Source organism: Lampris incognitus, chromosome 15 (assembly GCF_029633865.1).
Source record: "Lampris incognitus isolate fLamInc1 chromosome 15, fLamInc1.hap2, whole genome shotgun sequence".
In the NCBI taxonomy this organism is placed as follows: domain Eukaryota; kingdom Metazoa; phylum Chordata; class Actinopteri; order Lampriformes; family Lampridae; genus Lampris; species Lampris incognitus.
Genome location: NC_079225.1, coordinates 26,464,173 through 26,475,886, shown reverse-complemented (window position 1 = coordinate 26,475,886; position 11,714 = coordinate 26,464,173). Strand labels below are relative to the sequence as shown.

Below are 11,714 nucleotides of genomic sequence, written 5' to 3'. Positions count from 1 at the left end.
CCTTTTAATGGGTGTCTTATCACAAAAGCTGATTGTTTGGATTCATATAGTCCCAGGTGTATTTAACTACAGAACCCTATTGAATTATATATAGTCATGTACAGTATGTCTTAATGGACCTGTAACAAAGACCATATATACGTTTAGGAGTTACAGTAGAAACCTTATGGAAGATTAGCGTAGGCTCCTCTTCCAGTGACCCGATTTGCTGGGTTAGCCAGTGGAGTGACGTGGAAATAAGCTCTTTTGAGGCTAAAGCCAATTTACCCCCCAAGATTAGGCCAGATCTGTCTGGACAGGCCAAAGGCAAAGGCTACCGCGCTCTTTCTGACACAAACCTATAGTAAGGGCCTTCTCCTTCATATGGAAATAGGGACAGAAGGGGAAGGGGGGATGACTGTGATTAGAAAGAAAGCAATGGGGAAGATGGGGGTGGGAATAGCTTTAGCTCCTTATGGCTAGAAAGTAGATGTTACAAGTATAGTTGGAGAGCTAGTTCTTGATGGGTGACTCCCGATACCCACAGAGCACATCATTGCTTGAGTATAAAGGTATTTAGTGTCCAATGTATTTTTCCCTGTGTTTTTGTTTTAACACAGGAAAAAAAAATACAAGGAATGACCGTGACATCTCAATTATGCATACACATTCACACAAACTTACACATACTGACGCACTCTCTCTTTTAACATACACATATGCATATACATACATACATGTGCACACATGCACCCCCACACAAAGAAGATCTGGGGTGTTGGCATCATCTTTATTTCCATCTTATCTGCAGTCAAAAGCTGTGTCAGATTTGTCATAATGAACAATGAAAATAGTTTGCTGTTCTTAAAAAAAAAAGAAGCTCTTTTTAGGATCAGTTTTCCTTTCAGCCCTACGTGGCAGTGAGACAATATCGAGCTGAACTTTCCTGTCTTACTTTGCACTTTAGCTACATTGCACAGCAAAAAATAAATAATTGATGAAGACCCACAGAAAAAAATAATATGACAAAGATAAACACACTTGCTTAAATACTAAAAAAAAATCTATCGTCCTCCCCCCCACAAGTTTTTAACCAACAATAAATATAAAAGAAATAAGCTGTTGTCAACTGTTTTTGAACTGCGGCACACTGTAGTCAGTTTGAGACAGCGTAAGATTGGAAGTGCATGACATATTTGGGTGGGGCGGGGTGTGATGGTTGGAGGACTGCTGTTGAATGCTGGTTAGTCAAAATAAGAAAATGGCAGTTTTGATAACTGTTAATAGTACAGTTCCTACAACGATGTTGAAATTAAAAAAAGAAAGAAAAAAAGTCAAGTTTGTCCCAACCAATGATAAATAACCCTCTTTGGTATGAACTTCTGTATCTTCTTCCACTGGAAATAATTTTATTTATAAATAATCTTTAGAGCACTAAAAAATAAACAAACATTTCAATGACTATGTAACCTTTTAGTTAAAACAATACTGGAATCAGAGTACAAAAGAGGAGGTTGAGTTTGGTTGAGAAGGTAGTGGATTCTGTGAGGTTTTTGGGTCCCTGTGGTTAGTTTTGGTCCTATTATGTTCTTGACATCATCCAAAACACAAATGGACAAAACAGCACAGAGCCATCTTGATCAGCATTCAAGTTTTCTTGTTGTTAATAAGAACTGATATGATGGAGACAACCAACACCCCTGTCCCATGCCCTCCCTCCCCACAGCTGACCATAGACATACCAGCAAACACATACTGCTATCCTTTCACCTTTGTAGGTTGTTCACAAATCATATCTTCATATATTTTTTTTGCAGGGATGGTGGAGACTCTTCTGATGTTTGAACATTTCTCTTTGACCCCTTCCACCCCTTCTCCCGAGGCCCCCAACATAACTGTCCTCCTGTTTGTTGAAAGGCAGCCTCTATTTCCTTCCTTACTCCCTCTTTGCCCTTCCTTTCTTTAGCTTCTTTCCATTATCCACCACTTCCTCCATCTTACTATGACCATTGGTTGCCATGGAAATGCCGTTAGTGACAGGCTTGCCTCCCTTCTGGGCGGAGAATGGTTTACGACGGTAAGCGTGGTAGTAGAAGTTGGCGAACAGGATGATGAAAGTAACAGCATAGCCAATCAAAGCCCACTGCATCCAGGCAGGGAAAGGACAGCCCGTGTAAAGTGAGTGTCCAGCGTGGCCAATGGTCACATGGAACTGGATCTGTCACAAAAGTATATGCACATGCATTTAGTTTAAAGCAGATAGCAGTTTGATAAGAGAAAGGCTGAGGATTTCAGCGCTCATATCATATACAAGGTAATAAGTCCGCATTCCAATGCTTCCAATAAAGTGACATTTTGTCAAAGGTAGATACTTATGCATCATAAGGTTGCATAAACATGGCAAAATGTTCTGCGGAAAAAAAACACCCCAATATTAAGTATATATTACAAATCTGTTCATAATGGAACTGCGATTTATTTATTTAGTGCATCTTAATTTGTCATTGTATAAAGTTTATATTTAAAATAGTTTTGAACAGAAAAATACTTTCATTTTTTCCATGTTTTATAGAAAAACAATATACACTGCATGAGAGAGAAGGTGTTGGGGATTTTGAACAATAAAATGAGGACTATGGAGCTTGTCAAAAATAAATGCCAGGAAACTATAATTTTAAGACTGTAAATTTGATAGTAATGCAATACTACAATATAAGGTAAGAGAAGGAATCCTGTAATTTACAAATTTATTGAATACTTAAAGTAAATGATGATTTGAAAAGTGTCAGCATTTTTCCCAAAAGAGATTGGTTTTATTGCATATTTATTGCATCCAGTATGTTTAAAACTGATGCACCAATTAGGATCAAATCAATGATATTGAACAATTCTTTATTTCATTTAGCACCATATATATATATATATATATATATATATGTGTGTGTGTGTGTGTGTGTGTGTGTGTGTGTGTGTGTGTGTGTGTCCGTGTGTGTGTGTATAAAATGATAACAATAGTAGAAAATACATTAAAAAATAGGAAAGGAACACAAGGGTACACAAAGTAGTATGAGTCACACAACCTGAAGTTTAGTCATTTCTTGTCTTATATTTGTGGTTAATTTAATTCTTTATACAGTTATTGTTAAAAGAGAAGGGTTAATCAGAAAATATATTCTTACCATCTGAATAATGGTGAGGTATTTCTTCCACCAGAGGTACTTCTGCATGTGGGGTCCCAAGGCTGCCAGGCCATAGTACCCATACATAAGGACATGGATGGAGGAGTTGATAGTTGCACCAAAAAAGGCTGTGGAAAAGGTCAAATGGGTTAGATTTCCATCCATACATTATCCAAACTGCTTATTCTGCTCTCAGGGTCACAGGGATGCTGGAGCTTATCCCAGCAGTCATTGGGCAGCAGGCGGAGAGACACCCTGGACAGGCCGCCAGTCCATCACAGGGCCGACACACACACCTTCACACCTTGGGGCAATTTAGTATGGCCGATTCACCTGACCATCTTTGGACTGTGGGAGAAAACGGAAGCACCCGGGGGAAACCCACGCAGACATGGGGTGAACATGCAAACTCCACACAGAGGACGACCCCCAAGGTTGGATTACCCCAGAGCTCAAACCCAGGACCTTCTTGCTGTGAGGTGACCACGCTAACCACTGCACCACCATGCTACTGGGTTAAATTTGAGTTAGATATTTAGGGTGCATAAGGGCTGGCACACTGGTGGTACAGTTGTTTAGTTTTCAGGATATACAGGCCCTTTGTAGTCCCTAAAGAACATTTTAATTAAGAGTTTTTGCATGTGTGTGTGCGCATACATATCTGTCTCAACCCCATATGCTGGATGGAGCTAGAGACAACAAGCTTACTAAAATGAACCTTTGTTGACAGAAACCTTTGTGCAACTTGTGCTTATTCACCTATGGTGAAAACACACACACACACACACACACACACACACACACACACACACACACACACACACACACACACACACACACACACACACGCACACAACACACACACAATCCCAACTCCAGCTTCAACCCCTTACCCTTCCCATTTACTCACACTGTCCACCGGGGACCCATTTGATGCCAATCCACCAGAGGATGAACATGGTGCAGTGGTGGTAGACATGGAGGAAGCTGACCTGATTGAACTTCTTCCTCAGGATAAAAAAGACCGTATCCAGGAACTCCACTCCTTTGGAAATATAGTACCACCAAAGAGCAGATGCTATCTGGAGACACAAGATAGATAACAAGCTGATGCTAAAACTGTCACAACATGCAGGATTTGTGAATGCTTAATTGTATGGTGAGGTTTATTTGAGGTTACTGTGCATTGCTTGTGTCCAATGAGTAGGTATAACTTATTTATAAACACACGGCACTCTCCATCACATACACATACACAGATGCACAAACATGGTCAGAAGCACACATACAAAATAGCAGACGCTGAAGGAGACCCCCTTTAAAGAGCAATCTTTGTGAATGGTAGCAAACTTTTTTTGAGTATCAAACAATTTCAGGTGAAAAACCATCTATAAGCACTGGGCTGATCTTGGGACCAAATGAAGTAAGCGTAGCAGGATGGCCACAGCTAATAAAATTAATGATGGGTCCTTTTGATTTTGGTGTGCTAATGAACAAGCAATGATGGAAGTGAACAGTTTAGTCAATGTTGTGTTACAACTGCTCCTGGGATATCATCTGCAATGCCCTCTACCTCAAATTCGGTGCCTCCCTAACCTTTTGCCACTCCCTGAGTGACTCTCTCCCTGTGTGTGTGTGTGTGTGTGTGTGTGTGTGTGTGTGTGTGTGTGTGTGTGTGTGTGTGTGTGTGTGTGTGTGTGTATGTGTGTTGGAGTCAGAGCAGAGCCCCAGCAGCAGCAATCAGTTCCATAATCAAGAACCATTATAAATACTCAGCCCTGCCACTTCCATTCTGCCAGATCACAGACTCTGCTACCTGCCGGTGTTGCAACGCTTTGAGCCAGTTTAGTTGCCTGTTTTGCTGTTCAGCATTCAGTTCTTGTTGCCCGTTTCTCCAGGTCTCATCCTGTTCTCTGTTTTCCTTGCAGTCCTGTCTGTTCTGGCTTCCAACCCCTGTTTCCTGCCCCTCGCTTGGTCAGCCCTGCTTCTCTGCTCTGGAACCCTGCACTACTCAGCCTCCTGGGATCCCACTCCAGATCTTCTACCTTGGCCCCTAACTGCCACTGCCCCGGCCTCAATTCCTGGATCTCAAGCTACCAGCTCAAGCTTTCCCTAGCCTGCACCCCGTCATCCCTTTACCTTGCAATAACATCTTTTTACCTTATTCCTGTCTCCATGTCTGTGTCTGCACCTGGGTTCACCTGTTCTGTAGCCCCACATAACGTGTTGTCTCATAAGCAAACTTAAAGATGGGCACACATTAGAGGACTTTCATTTCCTAACCGATAATCAAAACAGGAGAATCCGCACACATAAAAACAGATTTTCTTTTGGTTGCCAGAACACAAACATTAGAACACACATTAGACAACCAGGCAAAGACAGCACATCACACACTTGACGGTTATATCAACCATAAGTCACTCTCAAAACCACCTGATTTGAAACCCAGCCAGTGGTGGTCATGCAACATTTTGGATACCACTGTCATTAAAAATCAAAGAAGAAAGACTTGCAGAAACTTGTGAGACAATGTGACTTTAGAGCAAAACAAACATGGAGGTTGACAGACATCTTGTCGGGCATTGGTGTCCATTGTTTTGTGGAAAAAAAATTGTTTTGATGTTTGAGTTCAGAAATTTCAAGAGACAGGTGGCTACAGAAATTTCTGCTTCTAGTTAGCTTGGCTCTCATTGGTTGTTGTGGGTGTCTGCTCCAGATTCCATCTTTGTTCCTCTCTCACGACAGGATTTCCAGTTGTAAAAATCAGAGATGTTTGCTATTAATTGGGGCTGCCCAAGCTGGCTTGTGTGGAGATCGGGAGACTACATTTTAAATACCTCACACTACAGGATCATTTGGGAAAATAATGGGTTCCAAGCAGCCTCAAATTAGGAACACCCCCGATTCTCAAGAGGGGCAAATTGGGCCTAGAATCAGGCCAATTATTCTGCAGTGTGCACCAAGCTTAAACAGACCCATCATTAATTTTATTAGCTGCAGCTGTGTTTATCCTGTTATGCTTAAAACACTTGGTCCCAAAATCAGCCCCGCACTTACAGGATGTTTTTTTTAATTTTTATACCAGAATAAATGGCATGAACAGTTAATCTTGGCCATACTAAAGCCCTAAGAAGGCTTCAGCAGTCTTCTTTACTTTTTCTGTGACTACATCCAACCTTACAAAGTGAATTAGATGTTTTCTTCTCAGAGGATTACTTTCTTTTTTTCTTGTAGACAACCCAATTAACAAAGCCCCTAACATGTTGGAACTATGCATGCAGCACAACTGAGAGAGCCATGAAACCGGAGTCAAATTCCACATATGTGCAACCCTACATGGCCAAAACACATGATTCTGATGCTATCACGTCTCCTTTCATACTTAATCTGATCCTGCCTATATCTTATTCTATGTCAACAAACATGGCTTATTATTAATTATATTACTAATACAACTAAGTTAAGTGCTTAATCAAGTACCTGACCTATCTGCTTACCTGATGATCTGACTGGAAATTATTTGCCTGGAATTTCAGCAGTAAGGTTCACTCTATTGTTTATTCGATAAGGGATAATACAACAATATCAAAATCTAGTAAATGCCTTTTTCTTTCTTGGGTAGTATAGTCTTAAGTACTAACTGATGTCTTACACTGTTCATCATTTGTGAGAATGCAGTACCAAATTGACAGCTACCTTGGTTTGAGTGCTGAAGACAACACAGTCAGTGTACTGCAGCATAACTGAGATTCTCAGGAAGCTAACCCTCTGTCCTAACACAAGGCCACACAAATCACTTTCTGCGTGTGATCTGCTTGGATCCTTCTTTATTTCTCTGTCACACACACACACACACACACACACACACACACACACACACACACACACACACACACACACACACACACACACACACACACAGCAAAGTGCACCTCTAAGCCATGGTGCTTCTGTAATGCCATCATGCCAGCAAAGCCAGTAGGTGGAGATAGGGGTGTGGTTTTAGGGTGGTGAGACCAATTAACCACGCCTCTCTGATTTTAGGCCACGCCTGCACTGAGTCCTAAAAGTGTTTGACAAACTAAGGCTTCTCTCTCCATTTCCTTCCTTCTGTACACCCATCAAAATACACACACACACACACACACACCCCACACGCACACACACACACACCCCACACGCGCACACACACACACACTACAAAAACAGTGATCTTCTTAACCCCAACAACAGGATTATAGCACTGTTCCTGACAGTAAAAATCAAAGCTTTAACAATTTATGGATTTACAGAGCCCCCCTGACCCATGCCCTCAATCAGTCATTAGCTTAATGGTTGAGATGCTGTCTGACTGACTAATATTCCGTTTTGTTAGAAGTTAACCCATATTTGTTGTGTACTGAGGTACAAACAAGGTGGCCTCAGAGTGTGTGCATGTGGGTGCGTGCATATGTGTGTGTGTGTGTGTGTGTGTGTGTGTGTGTGTGTGTGTGTGTGTGTGTGTGTGTGTGTGTGTGTGTGTGTGTGTGTGTGTGTGTGTGTGTATGTATTTGACACATTGCTGTCATTAAGCACATGTGTGAGTTGTATAGAGTAGTGTGGTGGTGTGTGCGTTGGAGGGGGCTCACCCTGACTTCATTGACATCGTTGGAATAGTTGACGGGCTGACAGAGGTAGTTGTACCCCGCTGCTCTGGAGCCCAGTAGGAGCTGATGAAGAGAAGGTAACCGTATCATCAGGAGAGAGCAAAGAAGGACAAACTTTCAAGGTTTCCTCAATCTAAATTCTACTAAAGTGAAAATCAGTCCATTGTACCACAGCAGAAGCAATAATTGTTGATTTCTTTCTTTCTTTCTTTCTTTTTTTTACCCAACTATGGAAGGGTGCACATACGATAAGTGCACAGAGGATACTTGCAACACTTGCATTGCATTTTCTGGGTATATGGGAAAAATAAGATGGAATAGAAATTACACAAGTAATGTCCTTTCAGAAATTGGTGTTCTGCTACAAAACATTCTATTCCTTCTTAGATGCTTTGAAATGGCAGTGATTGGTCAAATCATAATGCAAAACACTTATTGTATCTCAGTCAAGTGGTTGCTGAGTCATTCTTTTTGCCTTCTCACTGATATGCCTTATGTACCTACCTGTAAGGGTGGCCATGCATGTATATTGCATATACAGCAAGTGCATCAAACTGCAGCAAAACAAGTTATGTGTCATTTGGAGACTGAATCTGGGACCCACCTCTTTGGCGATGTAGAAGTTGAGGACCACCATGCTGAAGTTGTACACTATGAGCGTCCTCCTGAGCGTAAAGGGCTGGCGGTCCTGCATGTATCTAGGCCCCGCCCACAGGAACAGCAGGTACAGGCAGCTGATGGCCAGAGTAGGGAAGGGAGATGACATCATCGGCCATTTCTCTACCCGCTTGTCTGGAGGATACAGTGTTAATGTAAATTGGGGGGAAACTTAAAGGGAAAAGGCAAAGAGAAAAAGTTTGTGGAACAGAGGGAGAGAGAAAAGAAGGGAGGCAAATAGGAAGACACAGTCAACACAGATGCACATGCAATGCATATTTAGCGTTCCATCTATATAGTTACTTACACAGACATACCCACAAACACAGCTGCTCACTCTGTTGTTTTGTTGTTCAAGTAACATGTACAAGAAGACATTTGGATAACCTTTAGTTTTCAGTAAGGCAAATTGAATTTAGCTATCAACTAACAATCCCAATTTATTTTATGATAAGAAAGTAATGCAAAATGGTTAACATTGTAATATCATAACTTTCCACTTCTTTTTAATTATCGAGAAAAACAGATAGCTTCGTGTAGTAATTGAAAGGGTAGCGCATGGAAACCAGCAGGTTATTATGGACTGGCATGCTACTAGCACCATAAGATCTCTGTTTACCTGCTATAGTAAGGCTCCATTTGTAGAATTCTACGGTGTCATTCACAAAGTGAGCGACAGCTTCCATGGCTTTACCTTAGGTCTTGCTTATACTGCAGGGATAGAGGAGCGAATAAGAGAATGAGAGAGCGATAAGGAGCAAGAAAGCGAGAGATAAAGAGAGAAAATATCAAACTCAACATCCCAAATCTGAAATTAATGATGCAGTAAGGTTAGCACCGGAACTGGTTACATGAGATACAACATTATGTAATTATTCTGTGCTGAACCATTTGGGGGCATATTGATGACAAGATTAGTCTTATTGTTAACATTCAAACAAACTGCACACATTCATTAGCCTGGTAGAGACACTCCTGATGTGCTGGCTCTTAGTGGATCATATACCAGTGGAATTGGCAAAACAACAACAACAACTAAACAGCTAACTGATAAACACAATAATCTAACTGTTGAAAATGTGGGCAGTTGCTTTTTGCTACTCCACATTGCAGGCCGCCGCTCTGAACAGAGGCATATGAATGCAGCTTTTTCCGTGACGCTGGAAATGACAAAGAGAGCAATACGTACCCCTTTGGTTGTTGCCTGCAATATTTGCAACAGTCTGAGACCGGCAATGTTACCTCTACATGTCGCTAATGGACTTCCTATGGATCCCTGTGACTACCGGTCAGTCACATCAGTTTAAGATAATTAAAGGTGATACAATGGAGGCTGTTGGGTGTAAAGACTCCTCTCTTTCTGTGTATGTCTCTCTCTTTCTCTCTGTCTGTCCCTTTAATCACCATCGTCTGCCATCTGAACATCTTTGACCCGTTAGGAACATGAAAATATATCCCACAATAAATCCTGGTTGCACATATATCCTGGTTATGTGCACATGCAAGAAGGAGAGAGCAGGCAGGGAGACGAAAAAGTAAGTGAGGAGAGAGAGAGAGAGAGAGAGAGAGAGAGAGAGAGAGAGAGAGAGAGAGAGAGAGAGAGGGAGGGGAGAAGAGAGACAAACTCAGATTGAAGTGCCCTGTTCTAACTCATTAGAGGCTGATTAAGTCGCATTACATAACAAACTACCCTGATCCACACAAGGCCGGGTGTCCATTTTTAATCTATTATTAATCCAATGCATCAGATCAATTAGCCTCTAAATAATTAATTGCTCTGTATAAGAGAAGCCTTGCTACCATCGACCCAGTCACGACTTTGCAGAAAGACGAGGCAAGTGTTTTGAGGACAGTCAGTCGTTTAATTTTCCACCATTTTTTCAAGACATTAAATAGCATGCTAACCACTGGCAGGAAGCTTTTCCTCTGTTGCAAACAGAGAGAAAAAAGAGACGGGGGGGGCCCGGGGGGGCGGTGTAACTACACTACACAGGCGAAAGTCCGGTGGGCCGTTTAAACGGGCGTGTGCGCACACAAAAGGCCGCATGTGTCAGCAGGTTTTGCGCGGACCGGTCAAGAGGCTTAAATTCAATTGATCTACGAGCTTAGGTGTAAGTACAAATGCCCAGCGACCCACATTGGCAAAGGCATCGTCTAAAGTGACAGCAAGCCTCTTTGATGGTTATCAGCCTGCGTTCACATATATATATATATATATATATATATATATATATATATATATATATATATATATCGCCCTATAGAGATGGGTGGAGGTGGGCTTCAAAAAAACAAAAAACAAAAAGAAGGTCCTGATTGGTAAGGAAATGCAGAGAGGGGGGAAAAAAACAAATTCGCAGTTGGGTGTAAGGATCCTACAAGCGCAATCAATCAAACTGCGATAAAAAAAACGGACCCGCCACGGAATAATAAACAATTCCTCATGTTGACGTCACGTATGCACACTTCCAAACTAAAATGAATTAGCGTTTTGAATTTCATGCCGGCTTTAATTTCACTTGATTTGCGTCGTCACGGCCACAATATAACGGCCCTGGCCGTCTGCGATGTGGTCCAAGACGGGGAAGGGCTGATTAGGAGGAAAAATAAGACCCCGCCGCAACTAACGGAGAGCGAACCGACCGTAGGACAACAATTTATTTACACAAACAGTGGATTACACACGATTCTGTGTATATACCAAGTTGCCCACCCGAATTACTAGCCCTTAATTGCCGTCTAAGTTAACCAATACCACGTAACAACAACAACAAACATTTTACAATGTCAACGGCCACTCAGATTTATTCTTTACTGCATATAATACGGGGGGGGGGGAGATGTCTACGTACCTCCTCGATACTTTAAAGCGTGTAATGACATCCGGTGCAATAGATGCTCGACACCTTTCCGTTACCGTAGCTATTCCGCCGTTGTAGCCGATCAGTCTCTGCACCGCAGCGTTTTACAGGTCGACATTAAACGAAAACTTTGGCAAGAAACAGGACAAGGCGAGTGAAAATCTATCACAAAGATATTATGCATGTGGTTCCGTGGCGGCGAGTCAAGCACATCGTCGCTTTGCGCTCTCCTGGACACGGAGAAGCCATACGGCTCTGCTGCGCATGCGGAAACAGCGCTCTGTGCTGGAGACCGTTCTCAGTTCTCAGAGCGGCTGATCGCTTTTGTGTGACGCTTGGCGAGATGTCGGTTTGACACAACACCTTTACGGCGGGGCCATTTATTGGTA

General features: G+C 42.1%; 1 protein-coding gene across 1 annotated transcript; it reads right to left on the bottom strand.

Annotated features, from left to right (window-relative positions):
• Positions 1-1,711: 1,711 nt before the first annotated feature.
• On the bottom strand, positions 1,712-11,351 carry elovl4b (ELOVL fatty acid elongase 4b). The gene is made up of 7 exons (XM_056295160.1): positions 11,317-11,351; positions 9,084-9,175; positions 8,412-8,599; positions 7,790-7,870; positions 4,069-4,240; positions 3,159-3,286; positions 1,712-2,197 (listed from the first exon to the last, which is right to left on the bottom strand). The coding sequence occupies exons 2-7, from the start codon at positions 9,148-9,150 to the stop codon at positions 1,916-1,918; spliced, it is 918 nt and encodes a 305-aa protein (XP_056151135.1). The 5' UTR covers positions 9,151-9,175; positions 11,317-11,351; the 3' UTR covers positions 1,712-1,915.
• Positions 11,352-11,714: the final 363 nt, after the last annotated feature.

What these genes read in the sequence shown, in the direction of transcription:
- elovl4b (XM_056295160.1), bottom strand. Translation starts at nt 9,150, where the DNA reads ATGGAAGCTGTCGCTCACTTTGTGAATGACACCGTAGAATTCTACAAA. An exon ending in ACTTCTACATCGCCAAAGAG is followed by an intron (nt 7,871 to 8,411) that starts GTGGGTCCCAGA and finishes TCTCTTCATCAG; the next exon opens with CTCCTACTGGGCTCCAGAGC. An exon ending in ATGGGTCCCCGGTGGACAGT is followed by an intron (nt 3,287 to 4,068) that starts GTGAGTAAATGG and finishes CCTTTTCCACAG; the next exon opens with CCTTTTTTGGTGCAACTATC.